Raw genomic sequence first — 27,825 nt, 5'->3', positions numbered from 1 at the left:
TAGGCATGGGTCGATCCTGGAAGGCTGGGAATGGCAACGAAGAAAGAAGAGGAGGGCGTGGAGGAGGAGGAGAGCACACACACGAAAGCAGGTGATGTAGGATTTACAAACGGAGGAGGCGTGGGCTGGTGACAGGAGGAGGGCCTGGAGCCGCAAGGGTGCCCGGAGCGTGCATGGGATTTAACAGAGAAGCGTGATGGGAAGCTGACTGGCGAGAGCAGAGGTGGGGCACAGGATGAGGGGCGCGGGTCAGGACGGCAAGGGATGCAAGATGGGAGAATAGCGGCTGTGCACATTTGGCTGGCACTTGGCAGTCTTCTTCCTTTTTGATTCCCCTAATTTCCTCTTTTCGCTGAAGAAAGCGAGGTTCGGAAGGGCTAGGTGGCAGCGAAGGCGGGGGCCCCGGGGGGCGCCGGGGCGAGGTGTGAGCCCTGCGTCGCGGGGGGTGGGCGCCGGACGCCCGCGGGTGGGGGGCGGGAGCTCCGGGAGGGGGGGCGGGAGCTCCGGGAGGGGGGGCGGGCTCCGCCGGCACACGCCGCCCCTGGCAGGCCGCCTGAGCGCGCGCGAGGAGCAGCCGCCGCCGCCGCGCCGCCGCTCGGGGTCGCCTTGAGCCCCAGATTTGCGAGCGCTCGGCTCGCATGGCAGCCGCCTCGGCGCCCGTCCCCGCGGCCGGCTAGGGGTGGCCCCGCGCCCCGGCCCCTTGGCGGAGCCCGTCGGATCCCGCCCCGCTCTGCGTCCCGGGGCGCGCTGCCTCCCAGCCCGAGGTGAGGACCGCGAGGGCAGGGGCGCGCGGAGCCAGGGGCGTCCTGGGGACCCAGGCCCCGCGCCGCGGCCGAGCCGAGGCGACGGAGATGGGAAGGGGACGTGGAGAGCAGGTCCGGGGGGGGGGGGCGGGGGGAGTCGAGGTGGGAGGCGGAGACTGCCCGCTGCCGGGAACCGGCCCCCGCGTCCCCTCCGCGCCCGAGGCCGCCTCCCGGCGCTGTCCCCATCCCCGCGGAGTCCGCCGTGCGGCCTGCGTGCCCAGCCCGGGCCCCTCCGGCGCCTGGACCTCGTTCCGCGCTGTCCATCCTTCGCCTCCTTCCCACAGAGCCCGCTCCGGGGCTCCTGTCTCCGGTCCCCTCGCCTGCCCAGCCTTCCCCGCCTCCGCCCTCCCGCCCCCACCTCCTTCTGTCCCGACGCCCCTCTTCCCCCTCGACTCGTGTCCCTCGAACCGGATTCCGTGCCACCGTCTCCGGGTCCCGCCGCCTCCCAGCCCGTGCCGTCCCACAGGTGTGCGCACGTCCGGCCGTCCATCCGTCCTTCCCTCCTGAGGCCGGCGCTGACCATGCCCAGCGGCTGCCGCTGTCTACATCTCGTGTGCCTGTTGTGCATCCTGGGGGCGCCCGTTCAGCCTGCGGGAGGTGAGCGCGCCCCCGGGCTCGGGTCGCGGCCCTGCCCCGCCATCCGTCGCTTGCGCGTTGACCTCTGCCGGCCAGAGACGGCACTGCAGCCTCCGACCCGCGGGCTTGACCAGACCTAGAGAGCCCCTTGCGAGGCGGCGAGGACTCTGTTCTGCCCCAGCCTGGAGCAGAGCCCAGCCAATTAGTGAGACCCCGCTCCTCCGAGCCCCGCGTCTCAGGGAGCGGAGCCCTGACTCGGTCTCACCCTTCCCACCTCAATCTCTTGCAGCCGATGACTGCAGCTCCCACTGTGACCTGGCCCACGGCTGCTGTGCGCCTGACGGCTCCTGCAGGTACCTCTGTCCAACACGTGCTACCAAAAACCCTTTGCTCACCATTTCCCAGCAGGTCCACACCCACATCCAGGTCAAGCCCCAGGGCAGAGTGTCCAGGGGCTTAAAACCCTACTGTTCACTCCTCATCCCCTCATGGCCACAGGGCAGACTGGCTAACCTCTCCCGGCCCCATTTCCCCTCTGCTTTGCCTCTCTTTTCTCCTTCTGGCTTATGCCTCTCCACTCCCTACTCCTTTACTCTCCCAAAGCTGATCCAGGTATTCTGAAACGTTCCTCCTCAAGATACTAGTAGAAAGACCTGAAGCTTGAGAGTTTGGAGATTGGGGGCCATGAGGAAAGGGGGAGATAAAAATATAAAGAGAATGGGTTTAGCCTGGGAAAGAAAGACTACAGGAGGGTTGCTGGGGAGATGCACTTAGAAAGAGTATCTTTCTTGATGAATTTGAGTTAATTGACTCACTGGGGTGGGGGTTGGGCCAATTCTGCAGCACGAGAAAAGTGTGTCTGAACATAAGGAAATGAGCTGACAAGGCAAGGTATTGGAGGAGGTGGCTTGAGGTGTTTGAGACACCCTGAAATACTTCAGGTCTTTGTCCTGGAATGAGGATGGGAAGAGTCCTTATGACCTTTCAAGGTCACTCTTTTTAAACTGCTTCTGAGCACCTCAGACATGCCAGGAATGGTACTGGAGTTATTTACAAATGTCATCTTAATTTCTTCCTCAACCCAACCTAACCCAACCTATTACAGATGAGAACACTGAAGCCCAGAGAGGTTAGACAAAGCACAAACCCAGGACTTGAACGCTGGTGTCTCATGGTCTGACTCCATATATATGTCCTATGACCCCGTACAGCCCTATACCTACCTGGGGCAGGCCTGGTCTCTCTTAGAGGTTCTCATATGTCCTTGTGTTTTCTAGAAGCTCTGGTATTGCCTCTCCCATCTCCTCAGATCCCCCCACCCAGAGCCCTGCCCCTGTGCTTCTCCCCACCAGGTGTGACCCAGGCTGGGAAGGGCTGCACTGTGAGCGCTGCGTGAGAATGCCTGGCTGCCAGCATGGGACCTGCCACCAGCCCTGGCAGTGCATCTGTCATAGTGGCTGGGCAGGCAAGTTCTGTGACAAAGGTAGGGGAGCAGTAAGGGTAGCTTTTGGACTAGGGACCCCGTGTCTTGGGAGAACATCCATCGATAACATATTTATCGAGCACCTATATTTAATATTAAGCACAAATTTAAGAGCACTGTCTGGCTTAAACCCTCAAATACATGGTATTTTATCATTTTAGACTTTATACCAGTTGCCTAATTCAGTCAACATAATCCTATGAGGTGGGCAAGGCAGCTGCTAAAATGTACTCATTTTACCGATGAGGAAACGGAGACCCACAGATGAGATACAACTTGCCCAATAGCTTTGAGACAGACAGATGATGCTGGGGCTAGGAGCCTCCTGACACCAATGCAGTGTTGTTTTCCCCCACTACACCACAGAAGCTCTGGGTGGGTTTGTAGTACAAGTCATGCCCATAGAGCTTCAGGTGGGGCCTGGGCAGGTCTGGGCACCCAGACCTCAGGCACCCAGAGCCTTCCCGGTCTCCTTTCCAGATGAGCACATCTGTACCACACAGAACCCCTGTCGGAATGGTGGCCAGTGTGTCTATGACGGGGGTGGTGAGTACCACTGTGTGTGTCCACCAAGTTTCCATGGACATGACTGCGAGCGCAAGTCTGGACCCTGTGAACAGGCAGGGTGAGTACTGGCCTGTGGGTGAGTGGGAGGTTAGGGGAGAAGTTGGTGATGGGAAAGGAAGCAGGACTATAGAGAGGGTGGTGGCAAAGTATTAGGTCTGAGGGTCCAGGGAGCCAAAGTGTCCCTTGTCCAGGGTTTCTCAACTTTTTTTTTTTTTTTTTTAAATTTTTTTTTTTTAATTTTTATTTATTTATGATAGTCACAGAGAGAGAGAGAGAGAGGCAGAGACATAGGCAGAGGGAGAAGCAGGCTCCATGCACCGGGAGCCTGATGTGGGATTCGATCCCGGGTCTCCAGGATCGCGCCCTGGGCCAAAGGCAGGCGCCAAACCGCTGCGCCACCCAGGGATCCCGGTTTCTCAACTTTTTTGGTACCATTTGAACCGTTTCTCCAAAACCAAACTTGGAGTTGCTGAAGTTGTACCACGTTAACATGTGACTGCTCTGGTTGAGAAGGTGGGTGTAGGGAGGTTAAGGACCTAGGACTCCCCTTGGCCCCTCGGAAAAGCTGGCACACAGCTCCCAGAGACATTCCGCTCAGCAACTCTCTGCCTTGTTGTGAGTGAGCACATGGGCTGCAGGGCTGGACTTGTCCTCATTTCTGCTGCAGGTCCAAGTGTCTCTGAGGATAATAATAGCACGCCTGCGTTGAGCCTTGCCTTGGGGCCAGGTCCTATGCTAACCGCTTGACATTGAATTAGCTCATTTAACCCTCACAATCTGGGGGGACTAGGGGACTAGTCTTATTCTCATTTTTAAAATGGAGGCATTGGAGGCTCAGAGAGAGGGACTCAAGGTGACTTAGCCAGAAAGGGGGTTGAAGGGTGGCGGCAGTCAGGATGCTGACCTGGGCTACCCTAACAGTGTGAGTTGGCCTTACGGACCTCTTTCCCTCCCACTGCAGCTCCCCATGCCGGAATGGTGGGCAATGCCAGGATGACCAGGGCTTTGCTCTCAACTTCACCTGCCGCTGTCTGGTAGGCTTTGTGGGTTCTCGTTGTGAGGTCAATGTAGACGACTGTCTGATGCGACCTTGTGCCAATGGCGCCACCTGCCTGGATGGCATAAACCGCTTCTCCTGCCTCTGCCCTGAGGGCTTTGCTGGTCGCTTCTGCACAGTCAACCTGGATGACTGTGCCAGCCGTCCGTGCCAGAGAGGGGCCCGCTGTCGGGACCGCGTCCATGACTTTGACTGTCTCTGCCCCAGCGGCTATGGCGGCAAGACCTGCGAGCTCATCTTACCGGTCTCAGAACCCGCCACCATAGTGGACATCCCCTTGGGGACCACCTCGGCTCTGGCAGTACCTGCCACAGGGCCTGTCCCCCACAGCGTGGGGGCGGGTCTGCTGCGCATCTCAGTGAAAGAGGTGGTGCGGAGGCAAGAGGCTGGGCTAGGTGTATCTAGCCTGGTGGCTGTGGTGGTCTTTGGGGCCCTCACCACCGCCCTGGTCCTGTCCACAATGTTGCTGACCCTGAGGGCCTGGCGCCGGGGTGTATGCCCCCCTGGACCCTGTTGCTACCCTGCCCCACACTATGCCCCGGCATGCCAGGACCAGGAGTGTCAGGTTAGCATGCTGCCGGCAGGGCTCCCCCTGTCACCTGACCTGCCCCCTGAGCCTGGAAAGACCACAGCACTGTGATGGAGGTGGGGGCTCCCCAGCCCCCCACCTTCACCTCCTCAGCTTCTCAGACTGGAATAGGCCTTCGTCGCCACCCCTCTCCTGGGGCTCACACACTGAAGGACCTTAGCCACACACCAGAAATATTATTTTTTTAATACATAGACTGTAAGATGGAAATTTTATCAAATAAAACTATGAAAAGTACACATGGGCTCCTTTGCCAGAAAATCTGCCTGAAGTCCCAGCTGTAAGAGGGCCAGAGCAGAGGCCTGGTTCTGGAGCCTCAGGACTCTGCCCCGCAAGAGAACAGGGGTTCCAGAGAAGACCTAGGGTCCCCTTTTCCCCTCTGGGAAGTGAGGGAGAGGTAGAGCCACAAAGGAGAATGTAAACAAGCAACCAGCACCCCTGCAGCTGCTCAGGACTAGGTAAGACCGAGGGGAGACCCTGTAGGACGGTGGGAGGGCAGGCTCAGGACCCTCAGCGAGAGGACTGGGATCCCTGCTGGCTGCTCTGCAGCAGCTGCTGGAATAGCGAGTGGGGCTGGCTGCGCAGGGCAGCGGGGGAGTCCAGCTCCATGACCCTCCCTGCTTGCAGCACCAGTACACGGTCAGAGTTCAGGATCGTGTTGAGCCTGTGTGAGAGAAGGTGGTCAGTGGGGGGACAGCGGACAAGGCCCTAAAGAAGAGAGCTGACTTGCTCTTCCCTCTTCTCCCCTGGACAGCATAGGTATGCCCCACAGGCTTTAGTGTCTGGCTCTGTGCTGGGGAAGACTGCAGATACCCTTGGACAGTGTGCTATAAAGAGCCTGGAGAACAAGGAGCTGAGATTCATGGGGGGTTAGAATCTCTAGAGCCCTGACCCCTGGGGTCCCTGAAAGGAAGGGAGGCTCTGGGTTCATGTCACCATAGGCCTTGATTCAATTCTCACTCCAGACACTGGCACACCTGTGCGCAATGGTCAGCACTGTCTTGTTGGCAAAGCGTTTGCAAATGGTCTGCTGGAGCAGTTGGTCTGTCTTCTGGTCCACACTCGCCGTGGCCTCATCAATACACAAGATCTGGAACATGCGCAGAGGGTGGGGGGAGAGGAGGGAGGAATCGGGTTAGCCTTGGCTCCCACCCAAGTACCAGCCCCCACCTCCGGGCCCAGACCAGCCAACCTACAGCTCCCCACCTCCAGCTCTAAAAGGAAAATTAACTTAGTCCCCCAAAACCTCTCCACAACCCACTCCTTCACCCTGACTGCCCCCTGCCTTCTTCCTGGCCCTCTTTAATGTCCCTTCCTGTTGCCTCACCTTGGCATCCGTGAGGAGAGCCCTGGCCAGACACAGCAGCTGCCTCTGCCCCAGGGATAAGCTCCGGCCCCCCTCACCCAGCTCACCATCCAGGCCACCTACAAGGCACAGCATCCTCAGCCCCAGGTCTCAGGCCTCTCCCTGCTCCCTCTGACTACCCTGCAGGGTAGGGCCTAATACTCACCCAAGGACACAATCACCTCGCTCAGGTGGCACTGCTCCAGGGCCTGCCACAGGGCCCTGTCCTCATGCAGGCCCTGGGGATCCAGGTTTTCCCGAACAGTCCCACTAAACAGAAAGGGTTCCTGGGGGATGATAGCCAGCTGGGATCTGGGGGGGTAAGAAGGCGACAGGACATGGGATCTAGACTGGAGATGTGGCCACTTCTGTTCCTAGCACAGTTTTTTAGTGGGCACTTCCAGGAAAGCTTGGGGGGAGGGGTAAGACCTGAACAAAATCCCCACTCTGCTCCCCAGCTGATCAGTCATGTACCTACTGTGCCAGTGCTACAGGGAGCATCAAGATACCAAAGGTCTTGACCCTATCCTTAAGGAGCTTACATCTCACTAAGGCACAAAATATGGAGAAACACTGAGAACAGGAGTGGGCTAAGCTGTGTGGGCCCAACTCTAGCAGCCACTGGGCAGCAGTGGCAAGGAATGACCAGAACATGAATGGGGAGGGGACACTTCAAGGTCAGAAGTGGGCCTGGAATCAAGTCTTGAGGAGCTATATGTTTGAGCCATAAGGTAAGGCTGCCACAGGTGAGAAGAGAAGGCAGGAAGACCAGGGCCAGGGCTTGGGATCAGTCATGGGCTTTAGGACAGAGCTGCCCTACCTCGTGCATGGCACAGAACTCAGCAAAAATGATACTAGATCACTTTTGAAAAAAACAAAAAACAAAAAACCTAGATGTGGGGATAGGGAGATGATTAGCTCCAGAAAAGGCCACTTGTGGCTGGGGGCAACCGACCCAGGTCTTGAGCTGTCCCAAGCACTGCCTGCCGAGTCTCAGGGCTGAGGACATCAGTATGGGGCACTGCCCCTGGAAGACTCTGGTTCAGGAGGCAGTGACTGGTGGTCTCGAATGGAGGCTATGTGCCAGAAAGTATAAGGCAAAGCTGGAAAGGTGGGCCTGGGTCAGACTGCAGACCTTGAGACCACAGCTATGAGTTTGAACCTCGGTACTAGGATCTCGCTGTCCTCACCTGCTTGTCCTGTCCTCTATCCTGCCCCTTCCTGGCCCTGGCTGCCCCGGGTTGATATAAAGCCTTCCTAGCTGGACATTCCCCCATGTCCCAGTAGCCTGGTGTCCCTCTTCTTCCTCCCCCAGACCTGAGTTCAGCCAGCTCCAGCTGGCTGGTGTCCACACCGTCCAGCAGCACTCTCCCCGAACTAGGTTCCAGCAGCCGGAAGAGCACCAACAACAGGGAAGACTTGCCAGAGCCTGTGCGGCCCACGATGCCCAACTTCTCTCCAGGCTGCACACGGAAAGTCACCCCATCCAGGGCATTTGGCAGCCCCGGCCGGTATACCAGCACCACATCCTGGAACTCCACACTCCCCTGGGTCAGCCAGCCAACGCCCAGCTGGTGGGGTCCATGGGTGGAAGAGAGACAGAGATGGGTAAGGTGGAAGAAATGAGGAGGAGACGCAATGGGGAGTGGGAAGAAGGGAAAATAAGGAGAAAGGGTTGGCACAAGAGGAAAGGGCATGGGCAGCAGAGGTGAGGCCCTCTGGATGGGCACAAGGATGAGAGACACACCGTGAAGAATGTGACATCACACAGTGACATGAGAGGGGCTGAGAAAAACAGTGAGGACCAAAAGGAAAGGAATGAGGGGAGGCGGGACTGTCAGGAGGGTCCCCCAGGGTTCCAGTGCCCAGGCCCAGGGCAGGGATTGCAGGCCTACCCTTGGCAGCTGGCCCTGGGGCTCTTGGGGCAGGTCACAGGAGTACTCCTCGAGACGCTCGACGCTTACCAGCATGGTTTCTGTCTGCGTGAAGCTGCTCACCAGGCCAGAGAGCAGGCCCGTCAGGGACAGAGCGTAAGACAGTGACAGGCCCACCAGTCCTGGAGGGGAAGAGCACAAGCCGCTAGCGGATGGACACTAGGATACATGTGGGAGCAGAGCTGGGGCAGGAGGGAGAATTCAAGGCTATGGACTGTGGCACGTAAAAGCCTGCAGAAGGCAGCCTGGGTGGCTCAGCGGTTTAGCGCCTGCCTTCGGCCCAGGGTGTGATCCTGGAGACCTGGGATCGAGTCCCACATCAGGCTCCCTGCATGGAGCCTGCTTCTCCCTCTGGCTGAGTCTCTGCCTCTCTGTCTCTGTTTCTCATGAATAAGTAAATAAAATCTTAAAAAAAAAAAAAAAAAAAAAAAGCCTGTAGAGAAGCAGGAAGATGCTGGGACCCAGATGGGATCCACAGGAGGTGAGCCACAAGGGAGTGAGGTGGGCCTGGATAGGCTTCGAGAGAAGACAATGGAAGATGGGCCTGGCAGTGTCAGTAATGGGGCAGAGCAGGGAAGGGGTGAAGGTCAGAATGCTTGTTTTAGTCCCAGACCCACTACCACCTGGGCAAGTCTCTCCCTGGGACTCAGTTTCCTCAACTCTAAAATGGGAGTGATGACAATGACAACACATCCTCACAGGACCCCAAGGTGGGAGATGAAATGCTGGGGGGACAGTGCAGGGAGGGAGGTCTGGGATGCTTCTGAGTTGAGAGTGAGGCTCCCGGGGTGGCACCTGGGTTGGTGAGGCCCTGCTGGTGCTGCACTAGGGCGATGCCCGCGATGGCACTGACCACTGTGGCTCCCATGAGCTGCAGCCGAATGTCTAGCCACTGTATCGTGGCACTGGCGGCAAATTGGCACCTCTGGTTTAGCTCCAGGAGTCTCTGGTTCTCCTCCTCAAACCTGGGGGAGGCCAGGAGGGATGAGAGGCCACTCCCTTGTTGCAGTGACCCCACCAGACTCCTTCCCCGCAGAACGCAGCAACTTTTTCGGAGCTGACCTACACACCCACAGGCCTCTCCTAGCAGGTACAGAGGGACTATGTTCTGCCCCCTATCCCCCATCCCTTTTTCTACACTCACCCACCCTTCCTTTCTCAGGAGACCTGGGGCCTGCCTCCATGTGCCCTTCTTTTCAGGGGTCCTTCTTCTCACCTCCTTCAGCTTCTCCTCCCCACTGGCTGTGGCCAGAGGCAGATTCCACGCACCTGGAGGTGGCCCCTGCGGCCCGGAGCACAGGGAGGCCAGCCAAGGTGTCAGCCAGGTGGGTGTAGAGAGGTGATAGGGTGAGGCTGCTCAGGCGCCGCAGCTCCCGGGAGGAGGCCCTGTAGTGGCGCTGCACGCGGTAGTAGAGGACGCTCAGCACGGGCAGCAGCAGTAGCAGCCAGGGCAGGCCCGAGCCCAGCACTGCCAAGAGGCCCAGCAGGCCCGCCGCATTGGCCAGCAGGATGTTGAGGGTGAAGGGCAGGCTGTCATCTGCACAGGCCACGTCGGAGGAGAAGCGGTTTAGAACCCGGCCGGCAGGTGTGGAGTCGAAGAAAGTCACTGGTGCCTGGGAGAGGGGTTGTGGTTGGGCGAGGGCAGGGCCTGGCAGCAGAGGGGCTGGGGACAGCCCTGGGGGGGAGGTGGGGTGGGGAGAAAGGCCCAAAGTAGAAAAGAGGAAAGGAGGAAAGTGTCCCCAGAGTTTGGGGGCAGAGAGGAAGGGGCTGGTGGAGCTTGGAGGGAGACCCTCTCAGGGTGGGAAAAGTAGAGACTCTCCCATCTCTCCGGCTAGTGATGACCCTGAGAGGCCATGCTGGCCATTCCTCTACCTCTGTGCTAGACATGCCAACTCCCCTTTGCAGGGCAGGAGCCAGTCTCTTTCCAGAAGAAGAGGACTTTAGGCTCGTAAGATTTAGTTAGAGGTCAAGAGGAACATCCTGATCGCCCGTGGCTAAGTCAGTATGAGCTCAGTAGCTCAGCACTCAGGCTCTGGAATCAGACTGCCGCTGGGATTCTGGCCCTGCCATTTGCTGGATAGGAGGCCCCGGGCAAAGAGCTTAATCTCTCTCTCTCTCTCTCTCTCTCTTTTTTAAAGGTTTTATTTATTTATTCATGAGAGACACACAGAGAAAGGCAGAGACACAGGCAGAGGGAGAAGCAGGCTCCCTGCAGGGGGCCTGATATGGGACTTGATCCTGGAACCCCGGGATCACAACCTGAGCCAGAGGCAGGACCTAAGCCAGAGGCAGACGACCTGAGCCAGAGGCAGACGTTCAACCACTGAGCCACCCAGGCGTCCCAAGGAGGTTAATCTCTTAAGGCCCCTGTTCCTCATCTCAAAAGCAGGGATAATAACAGAACTGCAGCTCTCAGGGCTGCTGGTAGGATCGAAAGCACGTGTACAGCAGTCAGATGCTGAGCACAGTCTGCCTGGCAGAGAGTGAGTGCTCAGCAGTCTCTAGCTGTTTTTTTTTTTATTATTTTATTTTTAAAGATATATTTATTTATTTATTTATTTATTTATTTATTTATTTATTATTTATTTATTTATTTATTTATTCAGGGAGAGGGGGAGAGAGAGAGAGAGAGAGGAGAGGGAGAGGGGCAGAGACACAGGCAGAGGGAGAAGCAGGCTCCATGCAGGGAGCCCGATGTGGGACTCGATCCCGGGTCTCTAGGATCACACCCCGGGCTGCAGGTGGTGTCAAACCGCTGTGCCACAGGGGCTGCCCAGTCTCTAGCTGTTTAGATGGCTACTGGGTGGGCCATCTCAGAGACAGCCTGTCCCTTTCTTCACCTTCTCCATCCCCCAGCTCTCTGCCTTTACTTGAGGAATAATCCTCTTAGGGCAGGGGACTAGGGCAAAGGACTTCTGGAAGCACCTCCTAATGCCAATTTATAAGAAACGAATTCCTTCACAGCCCAAAGAGGCTGTGGTCCTGGAGGAGAGGCAGAACTGTGGGTGGCTACTCCCTGACAGGCAACAGGAATACCCATATAGGACTGGGTTCCCAGCCCAACTCTCCACAGAACTAGCCTTACCCAGGTCACTTACGCTCTCATTGCCTCAGGTTCCTTATCTGTAAAATGGGGATAACAGAGTGGGGGGGCGGGGGGGTAAAAAAAAAGAAAATAAAAAAAAATGGGGATAACAGTACCTACTTCACAGGATTATTACAAGACCTTGATAATGGTCAAGAGGGTGCCTGGCTGGCTCAGTTGGTGAGGCACAATCAAGGCTCTTGATCTTAGGGTTGTGAGTTCGAGCCCCATACACAGTGTAGAGATTACTTAAAAAATTTTTTTAAAGGATAACAGACAAGGGCAGCCCCGGTGGTGCAGCGGTTTAGCACTGCCTGCAGCCCAGGGGGTGATCCTGGAGACCCGGGATCGAGTCCCACATCAGGCTCTCTGCGTGGAGCCTGCTTCTCCCTCTGCCTGTGTCTCTGCCTCTCTCTCTCTCTGTGTCTCTCTCATGAATAAATAAATAAAATCTTAAAAAAAAAAAAAAAAAGGATAACAGACAAGAAAAGGGCTTTATAAGAACAACAACAAAGGGCGTCCTGGGTAGCTCAGCGGTTTAGCGCTGCCTTCAGCCCAGGGCCTGATCCTGGAGACCCAGGATCGAGTTCCATGTCAGGCTCCCTGCAAGGAGCCTGCTTCTCCCTCTGCCTGTGTCTCTGCCTCTCTATGTCTCTCATGAATAAATAAAATCTTAAAAAAAAAAAAAAGAACAACATGACTAATAATAATTGCTGATTGAGTATTTAGTATGTTCCAGGCACTATCCTAAGCACTTTCCATGTACTAATTAATTTAATCCTCATAATAAGCCTATAAGGTCAGCAACAGACTAAATATGTACACAACAACAGGGATGGATCTTAAAAACAGCCCTAAATAAAAATTGTAAGAAGTAAAAAAAAAAAATTGTTAAGAAATAGAATGCCAAGGGTGCCTGGGTGGTTCAGTTGTTTAAGCGTCTGCCTTTGGCTTGGGCTCTGATCTCAGAGTCCTGAGATGATACCTACTAAGAATGGTTGCTTTATCAAGGAAAGAAGGGGAAACAGAATAGGGTAGGTACATAGATAAAAGGGAATGGGTAAATAAGTAAAATAAAAAAGGGAACTTATGATCTAAGGGGTGTCCCATGCCCCACAAATAAGAGGTGACTAATTCAGGCCTCTGCACTTGAAGTCCAAAACAGGAGTGACTCAGGAAGATTCTCTTCTCCCAATTTTACAGGTCAGAACGCTACCAGCTTAAGTAACTGGGTTTGAACTCAGAGAGCTGCTCTGCTCTCAGCCTCTCCAGGTCTCAAGCTGCCAAGTGCTGCACGCACCTGTGAGGGCTGTCTTCTCCTGAGGACTAGGAGGTAGGATGGGGCACCTGATGGAGCCCAAGTACTGAGAGGGCTCCCCCATGCCACCCCACCCTCCTATCCCCTCACCATAAGGACTCGACACAGCAGGCGGCGATGTAGGGTGGCGGCTGCTTGGAGGGTGCCCGCTGCAAAGAGCACTGCCCGGAGAAAGGTGCAGAGGGAGTTGACACCAGCAATGGTTGCGTATACGGTGAGGTAGAAACGGATGTCTGAGGAGCCATTGGAGGCAGTTTTTGGCAGTGGGAACACTGAGGTGCTGGGTGGTGAGGAGGGGGCTGTGGGTAACCAAAAGAAGGGCCCCTCGGGGGGTCCCTTCCCCTCCCCCACGCCAGCTCTCCCCACCAGAAGACACACACCTGGAACATCAGCCCCGACCCCCACCCCCACCTCCGCAACCCCTCTGGGAGCCCCAAGCCTGCTCTAGCTCCAGCCACTCACTAGAGGTTTCTGGGGGAGAAGAGAAGCAGCTGGGCAGAGAGGAGCCCTGTGGATCCCGGGTTGGTGGGGGCTGGCACCTCCTGGGAGTTATTCTTGTTTGCCTTCAGCTGGGATATCCAGTGGGAGAGCCACCAGTCAGCAGCGTTCCTTGTGCCTCGGTGGGGAAAGGGAGGGAAAAGCTGTGACTCATCCCTTTTTTCCATTCAAACACCCCCTTAACCTTCTGCCCTTAACCCCCATCCCTGGCCCTCTCCACCTTCCTACTATCCCATGTCCTCCCCAGTGTGCACTCCTTCCCTGGGCCCATCACCCATCAGCTCTGAGGAGCGCATGATCTGGAATTTGCAGAGGGGAAGCAAGCTGTGGGGGCAGACCAGAAGATGGCTATGGTGTGCACCCCTCTGGTCCCTGGGACTCTCAGAACTGGGGGTGTGTATCTTGTCCCAGCTGCTGTCCATGCCTGGGGAGGCTCGGGGCTTTGTAATGATCAGTTGGAGGTGATGGCTGTGATGGGGACCTAGGACTGGGGCAGGATGAGGGGCTCTGGGGTTCACTCCCACCTTGCATGAGGAGCAAGGAGAGGAGGATGGCTAGGGCCAGGCCCAGGCCCACGGCCCTCAAGTATGCTCGGTACACGTGCAAGGCCACAGCACCCTCCTTCTTGCTTTCTTCCTGCAGCAGATGGCCACATGTTTTCTCCTCCACTTCCAGCCTCTCCTTTGTTTTCTCCAGGTTCCCGACTGACTGCACTGCAGCTGTGAGGATGGGCAAGGAGGGCAGGGTGTGGATTAAGTTTGCAGGAAGACAGTTAAACTTCAGTGTTTCAGATGGGCAGGGGAGCACTGAGGAAAACGTATCTCTATAGTGAAGTGGTGGAGGGCAAGCCCTTTCCTCAGCCCTGAGCCATACCTGAGTCAGCCTCTTGTCCCTCCTCAGCCCAGGCTTTGGGGACAGCTTGTACCAATGGCAGGATCTCAGAGGGAGGCCCTGGAAGGTAGCAAGGAAATCATCAGGGGGCTCCTGCGTATATACTATATACTCTGCCTTCCTCAATGAGTGTGCCAATCCACCTCCTATTCTTTGTGGACCCCTTCCCTGACTCTCACTAGCAGGGCCCTACCCTGGACCCCTAGACTCTGAAGAGGACTCTCAAGTCCATCCCTCTGTGCCTGTAGTCCAGCCAGCTCAGACACATGTTCACTCTAGGAGAGTCATAGCTATCCATGAGCACTCTGTCCAGAGTCACCTCTTGTTACTGCAGAGCTTTCTCCTCAGGCTTCACAAAATTTCTAACAGTCTGGTGGAGCCTCATTTCCTCCTGTTTCTCTCCCAGTGAACTTCCCTGGTCATGTCCCTCTGGATAATAATCCATCAGAGGTGGGGTTTTGTTAATATTTGTATTTTTAATAAAAAGATTGTTCTAAACCTGACTGTTGTCTCTTCTCTAAGGACGTCAGTGTTCCTGGAGATCTTGGTCCTCTGTGTTCCCAAAGTACCCAGTCACACAGCCCAAGTTCCAAATCCACTGGCTCCCACCCTGGCGGCCCATATTACCAGCCCGGAGAAGGCGCCCGGCCTCCATCAGCAGCACCAAATCTGCCTTCTCCAGGTACTCGGTGCGGTGGGTACAGAGTAGCCTTGTAGTGTGGCTTAGCACTCCCAGGATGCACCTATGCAGAAGGTGGCTGGCCACGTCTGCGTCCACAGCAGCCAGAGGGTCATCGAGGAGATAGAGCTCCTTTTCCTAAAAGAGGTGGGGACATGATGGGTACCAAGTCCTGGGTCCTTTGGTCAGAACCCAGACCTCTCCTAGGACACAATCTTGAGGCTGTCAGAGAAGACAGTTGAGAAGAACTCTGGGGGCTGCCCCAAGAGCAGTGGCAAAGCAGGTGAGACTTGAGGGTAAACTTCCCTCCAGTCAAGCAAGGCCAGTGCTTAGCACTTCAAGTTACATAATTTTTTTTAAAGGATCTTTGATTCTGCCTTCAATCTGCAAAAGGGGCATGGGGTGGCAAAGGGATAAACATCTCAAGAACATGAAGGGAGAGAGAAAAAGAAACTAGATGCTGATGAAAATATCCCCGTTCCCCACTCCCTCCAAGGACCTCCTCATCTTTAATTCACCTGGTAGATAGCGCGAGCAAGGGCAATCCGGGCCCGCTGTCCCCCGCTGAGGGTCACACCTTTCTCCCCCACCTCTGTCTGGTCTCCAGCAGGCAAAATCTGGTAGGAAAGGCCTCCTAGCATTGGTCAATGGGCTCCCCAATACCATCTACTCCTCTAGGGAAGAGGTAGAGGGCGTCAAGAGAGCCAGGGAGCTTAGGGAGAGTAGACTTGAATTTGGGGTGATCAAGCAACAGGGGATAATCTGTAATTCTGACAATCCAATCCCTATGACAACCTTATGAAGTTGGTATTTTCTCTTTCACAGAGGAAACCAAAGTTCAGAGTAACTACCTTGCCCTCAGGTGGTTCTACAGCTAGTAAGCAGCAGGACATGAATATAGATTCTTAGCCACCCTGTCACACTCACTACCCTGCCTTTTTATTTTTTATTTTTTTAAGATTTTATTTATTTATTCATGAGAGACACACAGAAAGAGAAGCAGAGACATAGGCAGAGGGAGAAGCAAGCTCCACGCAGGGAGCCTGACAAGGGGCTTGATCCCAGATCCTAAGATCACGCCCTGAGCCAAAGGCAGATGCTCAACTGCTGAGCCACCCAGGCATCCCTACCCTGCCTTTTTAAGAGCAAGGATGACGATAGGCAAATTCAATGTGGAAGCTTTCATAGATTTTTACACAAGGAATGTACCCCAAGCCTTCATGGGGCCTCAGGAGTGGTCTCCTTAGCTTAGGGGGGCCCATTACAGTGGAAGCACCTGTGGTCTATCAGACAGTGAGTCCCCCTGAGGGAAAAGCTTTATAATTTACCACTTAGTGCCTAGAACCGTTCCCAGTACTCGACAGGCATTTGAGAAATGTCTGATGTAGAAACAAATGATTCATGGGCATGGGATACCCCATAGCCAAAGTAAAGGTCCTCTTTTCCAGGGAAGTTCCACATTTACCTGGACAGAGTAGTAGTGATGACAATCCTGCTGGGGACATGGGGATTGAGTGGGGAAGTCATGGGTGAGATCTGGAATCTCATCCTCCTAAATTCAGTACTCTGGATTGTAGGGGATCTATTGGACTTGCCTCTAGTAACCCTAAATCTCTTAAGCCTCCCCAGGGGAAGGTGTAGGAGAAGCTCTTTTTTTTTTTTTTTTTAAGATTTTATTTATTTATTCATAAGGGACACACACACAGAGAGAGAGAGAGAGAGAGAGTGAGAGAAGGAGAAACAGGCAGAAGGAGAAGCATGCCGGGAGCCGGATGTGGGACTCAATCCCAGGACTACAGGATTACGCCCTGAGCTGAAGTCAGGCGCTAAACTGCTGAGCCACCCAGGCATCCCAAGCCTCTTGAACCAGAACCACCAGCCGAACCTACATAGAGCTAAAGCCTCAGAGGGAACCCTAGCCTAGAGGCTGCTATGTGGAACCCCCCCCCACCACTACTGTCCCTTTGGGTCCTACTTGGAAGGGGGAACCACACACTGTATGCTCTAGGAGGACCAAACCTGACAGCCAGTCTCAGGTTAATGGTGCCTGAGCAGAAGCAACTTCTTCCCAGAGAAGCAAATCTCTGACTTGAGGTGTCAGGGACATGGGGAAGAAGGCAGTCAGGGGGTCTTAGGGCTTGGGCACTCACATGGAGGTCATCAGTAAGGGCGCAGGCCTCGATCACTTCTTTGTACAGTTGGGCATCAAATGTTTTCCCAAAGAGAATGTTATCTCGGATGGTGGCAAACTGGATCCAGGGTTCCTGGGTGGCCAGGCCAAAGCCTTTGGACAGCCCCCACACTGCCACCCGCCCACGCAGCCTGCAGAGAGCCAAGCCAGCAGCATGAGGGGGCCAGTCCCCAACTGGGTCCCTCCATAACCAGCCCCCTGCCTCCCAGAAGCCTCTCCAGATTGCTGTCTTCTACATCGGGTCCCCCTTCATGTCACATGGGTTTCTGGATTGGTAGCCACTGGGTCGAGGGGACCTAACGAGGCTGGAGGCTCAATCTGGATTGGGAAGGGAAGCAATTGCTCTTTGGCTATAGCCAAGGGGTTGTCAGATCTGGATGTGCTCAGAGAAGAGGATGGCCACCACCCTGCTCCCACTCATTCTCACTGTAAAATAAGAAGGCCCTCCTTTATCCCTCTGCTCCTCTCTAGATCCCTCCCTGCGTAACCACGTTTTCTGAAAGATGAACTGATGCAGGATGTTTCCATTTATTTCTTTACTCACTATTATAGCACTGATAATACTCTGGTATGAAGCTTATGATAACTCACTTTGACTGCCTTCCCCTTTCTAGACTAAAACTCTCCCAAGAAAGGGACAAGGTCTTGTTCGTCTCTGACTCTCAGTATCCTGGGACCCTATAAAGGCATCCACCACAGGGCAGGGGCTAGGCAAGTGTTTGCTGCAGGTCAAAGCTGAGGACAGGGGACACTAGAGGTTACTCACCTGTGGAGCTCCCCAGCAACGGCGGCCAGCAGCGAGCTCTTCCCACAGCCCACCTTCCCCACGATGCCCACCAAGACACCCTGCAAGGAAGCCAGACAGTAAGCATCAGGTCTCCCTCCTGAGGCCCTGGGCTGCCAATCATTCCACGGAGGCTTCTTAGGCCCGTTTGTCTGTGAAGAAAGAATTCTCCAGCCCATAGGCTGAGCTGTGCCTCACCGAGTAGGAGGTTCCTATATAGTTCATATAGGAACTAGCAGAAGTACAGTGCTTACTTTCCACTTAGAGGAGTGATCAGTTTCACTGATCTGCATGAAGGGCCCCTGGAGAGGCACCAGAGAGAATGGAGGAAACTGCCTAGAATTTCCAAGGAAAGGTCAAAGCAGGGAGCCTGGAAAGAGAAGGGAGGGAGGGACTCCAGGCTTTGGGGCCTGGATGCTGGGCTACTTAAGTTCACCTGTGGCTAGACTTCTGCTATGTCGGGGCAAAAGGCAGTGGTGCTTTGCACAGGTGCCCATTTCTGTTATTTGCAGTTTCAAATTTTCTGTTCTCCCTTCATTTCTTAGTTGTAACATACATCCATGGAGCTATCTTCCTGTACAAAAAGGAAAGAAAAATCCCTTTTCTAGAAACAGATAGTGCTCTCAGGAGCTCTGTCTGTGATGCCCCCACTCTATCAGCCAGGATTGACCCATCTCTGGGTGGGCACCAGAGTGAGTTGAGACCCTTCCCTGAGAATTCTCCCTTTTTCTGGCTGTAGCTGTTAAGTGGGAGGGCTCTATGCAGTCACCTTTTCTGCTCAGTGGAGAGCAGGTCCACTGAAAGAGAAGCATGAGGCAGATACAGAGAAAAGCAGACAGAGGGAGAGTTCTAGGAGTTGAGTCCTGGTTCTGGGCAGCTGCTGAGATCCAGCTGTATGCATGCCTTTGGATTCTGTAATTCATCTCTATAACCTTATTATAAACTCTTGTTTGCTTAAGCTAGCTCCAGTGGGTTTCTATGACTTATATCCAAAAAAAGCCCCAACTGACAACATTAGTAAAATTCCTTTGAAAAATTCCAGCCTTGTCTTGCCTGAACTAAGAAAAAAAAAAAAAAAAAATACAGCCCATGCCAGAAATGTGAGCCAAATGTGGTAGAGACTAGAGAATGCTGGGTTGAGCTGTGGGGCAAAGGGTTGGACAGGGGTCAAGGGAGAGGGAAAATTAGGACGGGGGTGGGGTGTGTGTAGAGGAACAGGAGTCCTGTCCTGCCAGGAATATTCTTTCAAGTGTTTCTTTGACGATGTATGCATGCAGTGGTGTGAGTCACAGGGTGTGATTTCTTTTCAGCAGGCTAAATAGAGGATTATCTACCCCATTTGCAAAATCCTTCTCAGAAGAGGCTACAGGGCCTCTCCCCTGGTCCCTGACCTGGGGCAGATGCTGAATAAGCTCTGGGGTCTATTCTGAGTTTGCTGGCTCCGCAGGAACAATGGAGAGACAGACGTACTTGTTGGCCTGGACTAGGTGGATATAGCTGTCTAGAGACCAGGGACAGAGTAGAGGACTCTGAGAAAGCTATGCTAGTGGGATGATGCTCAGAGAGGAGTGTAGAACCTGCTCACCAGAGCTCCTCCGTTCCTTCCCTTGGTGCTTTGAGATGCAGGCCATCTAGCTATGACTGGCTCCATGCGTGTTTATCTGTCACTGAGTCTTTATCCCTCATTCATCCAGGGACTCCCCTAGGTTGTCTATCCAACAACAAACCTTCTTCACTTCGAGGTGATTGATGAAGATCTCCTGGCTGGTTCCAACTGGGTCCCAGGAGAACAGGGCTTCATGGAGCTCCAACGCTGTAGATGGCTCTGTGGGGGGATCTGAATAGGGAAAAAAATACACAACTTGGGCTGCTAAGGCACAACCTACCTACTTGGAGAGGGTAAACCAGGAACATGTCATTGGCTTGCCTGTCCTGTATCTACTGGCCCAGGGCTAATTCAGCCTTAGTCTTGGTCTGAGGATTCTTCCCCAGGAAATGTCCACTTGCTCTGCCTGGATTCTGCTGCCTCTGGCCCTTCTTGCTGGCACCTATGTACAGCGTCCTAGGGGCTATTGTTCCCTCCTCACCCTGTGCCAGGCTCTTCCTTCTAGCTCCCCATTACCTGGGCTATAGTAGACTTGGGGGCTGTGGTTGGGAAGGTCAAGGAAACGCTGGATCCGGTCCAAGGACACTTTGGCCTCCAGGAGGCCATTGATCACCCAAGGGAAGTTGTTGAGGGGAAGAATGAGCAAGCGCACCAGTGCCAATGCCGTGAACACCTAAGTAGGGCAGAAGGGGGATGAAGCATCACCTGAAGCCCAGGAGCTATCTGAAGGCAGACAGGGGTGTAAAAGGAAGAACAGGGCAGCAGCAGAACTGAGGGGTGGCTGGAAAATCCTTGGGTGGCAAAGGTAGCCATCTCAGAATCTTAGAAATTCCAGATGTTCCTCCAGAGATCCAGGTAGCACCTCAATAAGCACACAGGCCTGGGGCATTCTGAGACTTTCTCAGAATTTCTAAGTACATTGTCTGGCCCTGGCTAGAGCCAGCACTGGATCATGGATTTTTCCCCCCCAAAGTAATTAGAATGAGGATAAGGGAACCTAACATGGAGCCTGGGGCTAATATCAAAGAGGATGGAAGAGAAGGGGAAAAAAAGGAATTCCTTCACAGAGCAAAGGGTGATATATTTGGGGCCCTAGAAAGTTCGGAGAACTCCCCCTCAGTTGGAAAAGGTTAAGGTAGCCAGATATCCTCCTTCCCAGCAGCCCCAAGGGCCTGAGGCTACCTCTTAACTCCATCACAGCCTCCTTGCTGTCACCTCTCTACACTTTCCTACAGCCATCCCCTCTTCTGGGACTCACCTTGGTGGCAGTGAGTTGGTGCCCCATGAGGACATAGGTGATGAAGATGACAATGGAGATGACAACCGGCAGGGCAGCCCACAGGTACACACAGGCTGCATCCAGGTATTTGATGACTCTGAGCCGCCCCAGTTCTTGAGCCCGGCAGGCCTCTACCCGGGCCCCCAGTGCCTGCTCCCACCCGAAGAACTTGATGACCCGAACGCCACTCAGCAGCTCTGTCATGAGCTGGGGAGGGAGACAAGAAAGTAGAGTGAAGTGGAAACCCTGCTCACAGGTGTCCACTTTCCTCCACCCAGAAGTTACTGGGAGAGAAAGCAGAGTACTAGGCTCCTAGATACCCTGTACTGCCCTAGAACTGGTCTCCTTCCTCACCTCAGCTCTTTCTGAAGAAATACCACCCTCAAATAAATCCCTTTCAGGGGGATCCCTGGGTGGCTCAGCAGTTTAGTGCCTGCCTTTGGCCCAGGGCCCGATCCTGGAGTCCCGGGATCGAGTCCCACGTCAGGCTCCTGGCATGGAGCCTGCTTCTCCCTCCTCCTGTGTCTCTGCCTCCCCCTCTCTCTATGTCTATCATAAATCAATCAATCAATCAATCTTAAAAAAAAAATCCCTTTCAGTCCTGAGTTGCTTCCCCTGCCAATCTTTTTACTTTTCCTCTGTGTGTGTGCTCTAGAGTGGAGAACAAGTCAGAGCTGGAGTCCCTTCACCTTCCTACTCCCTAGGCAGAAAGTACTGAGGTGCTACCACACTGGCCTAAAAGCTCTCCTTCCATAAGAGAAAGGACTAAGAACTACTTCTCAAGGCCAGAACAGCGGGCTTCAGGAGCCAGTCGCCAGTCTGGCTCATGGCTTGGGTGGTACAGGAACTATTTCTGTAGGAGCGTACAGGTGTAGGAGGCCCACACCACAGCCCAGGGTCAGACAAGCCAACAAGTCTAGGCAAGATGGGCAGGGGCTAGAGAAACTCCTTGGATCCAAACATTCACACATCCCCAGTCTGCAAGCCAGGGAGACACTGGGAGCTTCCCGGATGGCGCTAGAGACCTAGTCTGTAGCTGTCATGGGTAGGAGAAAAGGGCCTGGGCTATGAAGGACCTTCCTCCTATTAGCGCTCTGAGCTATTCCCATAAGAGGCTGACAACTATGCTGTGCGGACCTCCAGGCCTGCCATCCTCCTGTCACTGCAGAACCCAGACACTCAACACGCAGAGCCGGCCCAGGCAGAGGACTGGCCTACTCCCTTCCCCTCAGCCCAACCCTTAGAGGTAGCTGGGGCTCTCCTAGACCTCTCCACTCCACCTGTGGCTATGAGATGGTCTCTGCCCTAGATGAAGAGGTAGAGGACTCGGGTCCTGGCACTCATACTAAAAGCCCATTTAGTCCCAGACAGGCTACTTCCTACCTCCTCAGTTTGCTGCTTACAGCTGCATGAGCTAATACTGCAGTGTTACTAACAGGCTACTTTTATTTATTGCTTACTTTGTGACTGGCCCCATACCCAGAGTCACCTCATACGATCCTCACAACCACCCTCTGAAGCAAGCTACTATGGTCATTTCTCAGATGAAGAAATAGAGGCCCAAAGAGGTTAAATGACTCGTTTGGGGTGATTAAAAATTTTTTTAACTTTTATTTATTTATGATAGTCACAGAGAGAGAGAGAGGCAGAGACACAGGCAGAGGGAGAAGCAGGCTCCATGCACCGGGAGCCCGACATGGGATTCGATCCCGGGTCTCCAGGATCGTGCCCCGGGCCAAAGGCAGGCGCCAAACCGCTGCGCCACCCAGGGATCCCCGTTTGGGGTGATTAAACTAGTAAGTGGTAGAGTTGGGATATGAACTCATGTCTTTCTCCAGTTGGAGCTCTTAACTTCTAGAGTATGCTCTCACCCTCAGGCACTGTGCATGGGAGGACCTGGGGGACCAGGTGGGTGGGTCCTCAGCTCCAGATTGCTGAGGGACCCTAAGCAGCCCTCACCTTAACCCTTGCATCCTTGTGCTGTAGCATCTCCTGGTTGCTGGCCATGATGCGCGTGGCAATCACTTTGTTGACAGGGACCAGCAGCAGGGCCAGGATGAGACCACCCACAAAGGCCACACCCACCTGCTGGTGCAGCAGATAGAGGGTAATGGCCAGCTGCAGGGGCAGGCCCCAGGCTTCATGGAAGCTCCCAGCAAAGTTGAGCAGCCGCTCAGAGTCGGTGCCCAGTAGGTTCAAGGCCTCCCCGGCAGGAGGGCGTCTGGGCCCCAGCTGTAAAGCCTTTCGGTACAGAATATTCAGCACAGCCCCCCGTGCCTGAAGTGTCACCTTCCGTATCTCATACCCATACTGATTCTGTAGCACAGCACCCAGGATGGCCCCACCAGCTAGCCCCAGGGCATACAGCAGTCCATTGCTTAGTGGTTCCTGCCCCTCCTCCAGGAAGCCCACCAGGAGGGAAAGCAGCAAGGGCCCTGAGAATCCCAGCATGGTCCCCACCAGCTTCAGGAGTCCAAGTGCCAGGTAGTGCCGGCCAAAGGCCTTATACAGGGCTTTCCACAGCCGGACCCCTTCCTGCCAATGTGCCTGGAAGATACGAGCCAGGTAAGTTGGGTGCAGTCTGCGTGGAAGGTGGCAAGTGTCCTGGGGCTGCCGGAGCTCTCCACGGGCCCCTCGGGCCAGCAAGGGTGTCAGCCAGGCATAGGAAAAGCGTGACAGCCAACTTTCTCCATCTTCAGCTACCTCAGACTCCTGTCCTTGAGACAGGAGGAGCTCCTGGGCCCAGGGCCTCCGTGATGCCCCAGGGACCGCCCAGCCCAATCCATAGGCCAAGAGCGCAGCCAGCTGCAGGATGAGAAGACATAGGCGGGATAGGGGTCCTGGGAGAAGCGGGGGCAGAAGTGTGCCTCGCTGGCAGTGCCACAGCAGAGTCAGCACTAGGGCTGGGGCTGGCAGGAAGGCAGCCAGAGCCAAGGCCAATGGTCCCCGGGAGTGGCCATGAGGGGAATGAGCCAACGCCCACAAGGCCAGGCAGTGGCTGATCCAGGCCACAGCTGCCACACCCCCTGCCAGCACTTCTAGCCCTATGGGTCCTGGGCCTGCCCCTGGTGGCAAAGCCACTGGAAGGAGGTCTAGTAATGGAAAGATGAAGAGCAGGAAGGAGGCTGTGAGTCGGAGGCGCCAGCCGGGACTGCAGTACAGGATATACTCTGGATTCCTAGGGACAGGGGGGACAAAAGAAAGGGAGGCACATAGTGGCTGATTGAGGGCCAGACACATCACTAATAACTCACTTACGTAGAGGCAATCAGCTCCTTTCCTGCCTTTTACATCTTATCTGTATCTCGCTTTACCCTGAAATACAAGGGGTTTTTCCCAGGAAGTCTTCCTGGCACAACCTAATCTGTTTTCAAATCTACCCATACCATTTCTGATCATTCTTTTGCCACAAACTAACAATTCTTAGTTAAGGATGTATGAAACGTGCGGTGCCTGGGTGGCTCAGTTGGTTAAGTGTCTGCCTTCAGCTCAGGTCATGATCCCAGGGTCCTGGGATCAAGCCCCACATCGGGCTCCCTGCTCGGCCAGGAGCCTGCTTCTCCCTCTCCCTCTGCCCTTCCCTTGCTTGTGCTCTCTCTCTCTCACTTTCTCTCTATCAAATAAGTAAATAAAAAAATTTTTAAAGGATGTATGGAATGTGAAGACTAATTAGGAAAAAAAATCCTAAATTTTCATACAGATAACAACCAAGAAATGAATATTCACTTTTATAAAAATATCTACCTAAAATAATCCTTAAACTCACCTGAAACACTACTAGATGAATAAAGACTTGATTTATATATGGCTTCTACACTCGACTACAATAGCCTAAAATTGACAAAGCCTCAGAATATTCTACTCTCTGACTTTCCAACGGTTCTAGAAGGTGGTATAGGTCATATTTGTGACTCCACTTGCTGAACAAAACGTCTTTTTTAGTTTTGTCTCTATCTTCTTGGCAAGCCAAAAACATTTTTAGTCAACAAAACGGGTGATCTGCCTACGTTAAAAATTAAGTACAGTATACCTGCAGCAGTGCATATGAGAATGTCTTGGGGGTTTACATAATGAGAAGACTAAATCTATTGTTCCTCTTATTGGCAGGGCTGGGTTACTGAAAAAGTTTAATCCTAGATTAGAATGCTTTGGATTTCCTCTAAAAAGTCCAGTTAATCACAGTAATATGGAGCAGTTTATACTGGAATAAAAGTCAACCTTTAAGAATTCTTTAAGATGTAGGGACAAAACACTGGGCTCTTGGAGGCCCCAAATTGGCCATCAGTCAGTCTTAATCCCATGAGTAAGGACTCCTTCCCTCTCTGCACTTCATTTTTCTCATCAGTATGGTGAGCAGTGAAGAGTCTGGACCCAAAGCCCTCTACAGTCCTTTCTTGTCTGAGATTCTGGATCTAACCCTTTTCAGCAATGTACAAAAACTCTTAAAAGTGAAATGCAAAAACCATAATTTCTATTGATTATATGATGGTCTTTCTTGCCTGCTCAAAGACTGAGTTCTTGAAGCACTGTGTCTATTTTTAATAGAAAGTCCTCTGAGCAGGCTTTGGATGTCTATGCTAACTGACTAACCCTCTCTAGACTTCTGCCTCATTCTATGTAAAAGACAAACCAGGATTCCTCCCAGACCAACAGATCCCAAGCTTCTCCTCCTCAAGGAAGGGATTCATCAGCCCCCTGATTCATCTGGGATAAGGACACATTCCATCTATCAGACTAGGGACCCCAAAAGGCAGACAGTAGACTTCTCTCCTGCTTTGTCAATAGCCAGAGTGAGAGTAACTTTAGACATATCTAGCCATACAGAAATAAATACAAAACCAAGGTAAGTTTGGCACAGGTACATTACGGCTCCAAACCCAGGAAGATTAAGGTTTTGATTTTGCTCTTCTCTTCTACCTACTGCTTCCTCTCCATCTGGGTAGATATGCTTCTCTATTCTAGGGAATACTGAGTTCTCATGGATGGAAGTGGTGAGAAACTGGTCCTACAACTTCAACACAAGCTACCTTTATTGGCTAAAAACATTGTTCGCCCAGTTTTGCGTTCAATTCATGACACGTTGCTGCAAAGTGCTAATGCTAGATTTTATTCTACTTTTGCCCTACTCCACAGACCTCACTATTCTGATTACACTCCGGCGGAGATGTGGGTTTCAGGAGAGGTGTGCAAGCACACATGGACAGATGCGTTGCACCTGTTTCTACCCACCTCGGAGTGCCCCAGTGGCAGGCACTGAGCACGGCGAGGAGCGCATGGGGCAGGGCGCTGAGCACCAGCTGGGTGAAGCAGTGGCCGGCGGCGTCCCCCTCCCACACCGGGAGCGGGTGCAACACGCTGGTGTCGCACAGCTGGGCCAGGAACCGCTCCATGGTGGCTTCACCTGCGAGGAGAGCCGGGGGTGGCGGCAGGCAAGGATCCTCCCAGGTAGGGGGGATCCGTGTTTCCAACGGCGAGGTCCAGGCAGGCAGCCGACACCCAGCGGGGCAGAGTGGGGACGCGCACGCGGAAGCCGGGGGCCGCCTGCGCGCCCGGACAGCCGGGTCTCCCCGCCTCCAACCCCGCCCCGAACCGGGACCGCCCCTCGCCGCGGCCCGGAGGCCAGACCCCACCCATTCTCGCGTTGCCTCACAGGGAAGTGGGTCGGCTTCCGAGAGCCGGCAGGTTTCCGGAGCGGTCGCCCGGCCGGCCTCGCTTGTCCCCCCGTCCCTTGTGTCTCCGACCCCAGAGATCCGGAACGTCTAACCTGAAGGTGATGCTCGCCAGCGGCTCCCGAGATCCCGAGCACTGGTGAATGCGAAAGAGCCCGGCGCGGTGTCAGGGCGCGGTGTCCGGGCGCTAGCCGGGCTCCCCGGCACCCTGTGTGGGCGGGACCACCTCTCCGGCGCCGCTCGCCCCGCCCATCCGCCGGGCCCCTGCGCGCGTGCGCACTTCTCTGCCGTGCCCGCGGTCTCGGGGAGCCGGCGCGCCGCGGCCGTCTCTCTCGGGCTTCAGCGGGCTTATGCTGCCTTATTTGCATGGGACGGATGTCAGCCCTAGTGCAACGTCATTTATACCCTCTCAGGTAGAGTCCTCGCTCCCATCTGTCTCCTGTTTACTAGCAGGCACATGCATTGCACTAATTCTTAAAGCTTTGGGACTGAGAAGCCAAACGTGCATGCTGCACTGATGAATAATGCCACTTGGGGACATTTAGACCATTACCGTCTTTATTCCAAGGCTGCATGGCTTTGGGGAACTTACCTGGGCCCTTTGAACTTCAGGTGTTTGGTTTTTTTTGTTTTTGTTTTTGTTTTTTTTGGTCCGTGCAATTGGGCAATACCACTACTAAGGTACTAATGAGAGTGTTGAATAAAATCTTTAGGGCAAGTGCCTTGCTTAAAGTAGTCCCACAATACATAAATACATTTTTTAAAGGTTTTGTTTATTCATGAGAGACACACACAGAGAGAGGCAGAGGCATAGGCAGGAAGGGAAGTAGGCTCCCTGGGAGCCTGATGCCAGGACTCCATCCCAGGATCCCAGGACCCCAGGATCACAACCTGAGCCCAAGGCAGATGCTCAACCACTGAGGCACCCAGGTGTCCCAATAAATAAATTTTATTTATTTATTTATTTATTTATTTATTTATTTATTTATGAGAGACACAGAGAGAGAGAGAGGCAGAGACACACGCAGAGGGAGAAGCAGGCTCCCTGAGGGGAACTCCATGCGGGACTTGATCCCAGGATCACAACCTGAGCCAAAAGCAGATGTTCAAGCATTGAGCTACCCAGGCACCCCTCAATAAATACATTTTAGAAAAGCAGTGGGAAGAGTAGTTAGATGCACCTGGCTTTAAATCCTGACTCAACCATTGTTTAGCAATGTGGTCTCCGGACAAGTTGCTTCTTCATCTTAGTTTTATTATCTGTGTATTGGGCATAGTGTTGGTACCTTACAAAAGTATGTACAGCACTCAAAAATAGCTCAACAAATAACTGTGATTGTCCCTTTTAGTCTTAGTAAGAAGCCTGGTATCTCTAATATCAGGAATTAGTGTTCCTATTTTTATAAATTAAGAAATGTAGATGGATGGCTCAATGAGTTAAGCGTCAATTCTTGATTTCTGCTCAGGTCGT

The 27,825-nt window shown here is 53.9% G+C and overlaps 2 protein-coding genes and 1 long non-coding RNA gene across 10 annotated transcripts in view; 2 read left to right on the top strand and 1 right to left on the bottom strand.

Moving 5' to 3' along the window:
- Positions 1 to 5,311, top strand: DLK2 (delta like non-canonical Notch ligand 2). 4 transcript variants are annotated; one of them, XM_025418851.3, is made up of 6 exons: positions 1 to 91; positions 1,270 to 1,400; positions 1,669 to 1,732; positions 2,732 to 2,862; positions 3,343 to 3,487; positions 4,391 to 5,311. In XM_025418851.3, the coding sequence occupies exons 1-6, from the start codon at positions 6 to 8 to the stop codon at positions 5,124 to 5,126; spliced, it is 1,293 nt and encodes a 430-aa protein (XP_025274636.3). In that variant the 5' UTR covers positions 1 to 5; the 3' UTR covers positions 5,127 to 5,311. The 4 variants fall into 4 exon arrangements, with proteins under 4 accessions (XP_025274636.3, XP_025274637.1, XP_035553389.1 ...); XM_025418852.3 differs by lacking the exon at positions 1 to 91 and adding an exon at positions 99 to 223; XM_035697496.2 differs by lacking the exon at positions 1 to 91 and adding an exon at positions 230 to 366.
- On the bottom strand, positions 5,243 to 26,582 carry ABCC10 (ATP binding cassette subfamily C member 10). 3 transcript variants are annotated; one of them, XM_035697494.2, is made up of 22 exons: positions 26,450 to 26,582; positions 25,915 to 26,086; positions 22,645 to 23,863; positions 20,665 to 20,892; positions 19,923 to 20,079; positions 19,528 to 19,637; positions 17,783 to 17,862; positions 16,976 to 17,147; positions 15,344 to 15,442; positions 14,774 to 14,963; positions 14,129 to 14,206; positions 13,780 to 13,974; positions 13,220 to 13,373; positions 12,848 to 13,037; positions 9,624 to 9,967; positions 9,150 to 9,319; positions 8,316 to 8,476; positions 7,738 to 7,991; positions 6,587 to 6,765; positions 6,403 to 6,500; positions 6,053 to 6,165; positions 5,243 to 5,739 (listed from the first exon to the last, which is right to left on the bottom strand). In XM_035697494.2, the coding sequence occupies exons 2-22, from the start codon at positions 26,073 to 26,075 to the stop codon at positions 5,586 to 5,588; spliced, it is 4,506 nt and encodes a 1,501-aa protein (XP_035553387.2). In that variant the 5' UTR covers positions 26,076 to 26,086; positions 26,450 to 26,582; the 3' UTR covers positions 5,243 to 5,585. The 3 variants fall into 3 exon arrangements, 2 of the variants coding, with proteins under 2 accessions (XP_035553387.2, XP_035553388.2); XM_035697495.2 differs by lacking the exon at positions 26,450 to 26,582 and having other exon boundaries at positions 6,587 to 6,732; positions 25,915 to 26,320; XR_004804077.2 differs by lacking the exons at positions 5,243 to 5,739; positions 6,053 to 6,165; positions 7,738 to 7,991; positions 26,450 to 26,582 and having other exon boundaries at positions 6,587 to 6,732; positions 25,915 to 26,320.
- Positions 26,325 to 27,825, top strand: part of LOC112641627 (uncharacterized) — a 47,044-nt gene continuing 45,543 nt past the window's right edge. For 2 of the 3 annotated variants that reach the window (XR_003124738.3, XR_004804080.2), the window contains exon 1: positions 26,583 to 26,767. This is a non-coding gene — a long non-coding RNA (uncharacterized LOC112641627). Of the gene's footprint in view, positions 26,456 to 26,582; positions 26,768 to 27,825 lie in introns of those variants that run through there. The other variant, XR_004804078.2, reaches the window with a different exon arrangement.

This window comes from Canis lupus, chromosome 12 (genome assembly GCF_003254725.2).
Source record: "Canis lupus dingo isolate Sandy chromosome 12, ASM325472v2, whole genome shotgun sequence".
Lineage (NCBI taxonomy): Eukaryota > Metazoa > Chordata > Mammalia > Carnivora > Canidae > Canis > Canis lupus.
The sequence above is the reverse complement of the archived record's forward strand: the minus strand, read 5'-3'. Positions and strand labels throughout refer to the sequence as shown.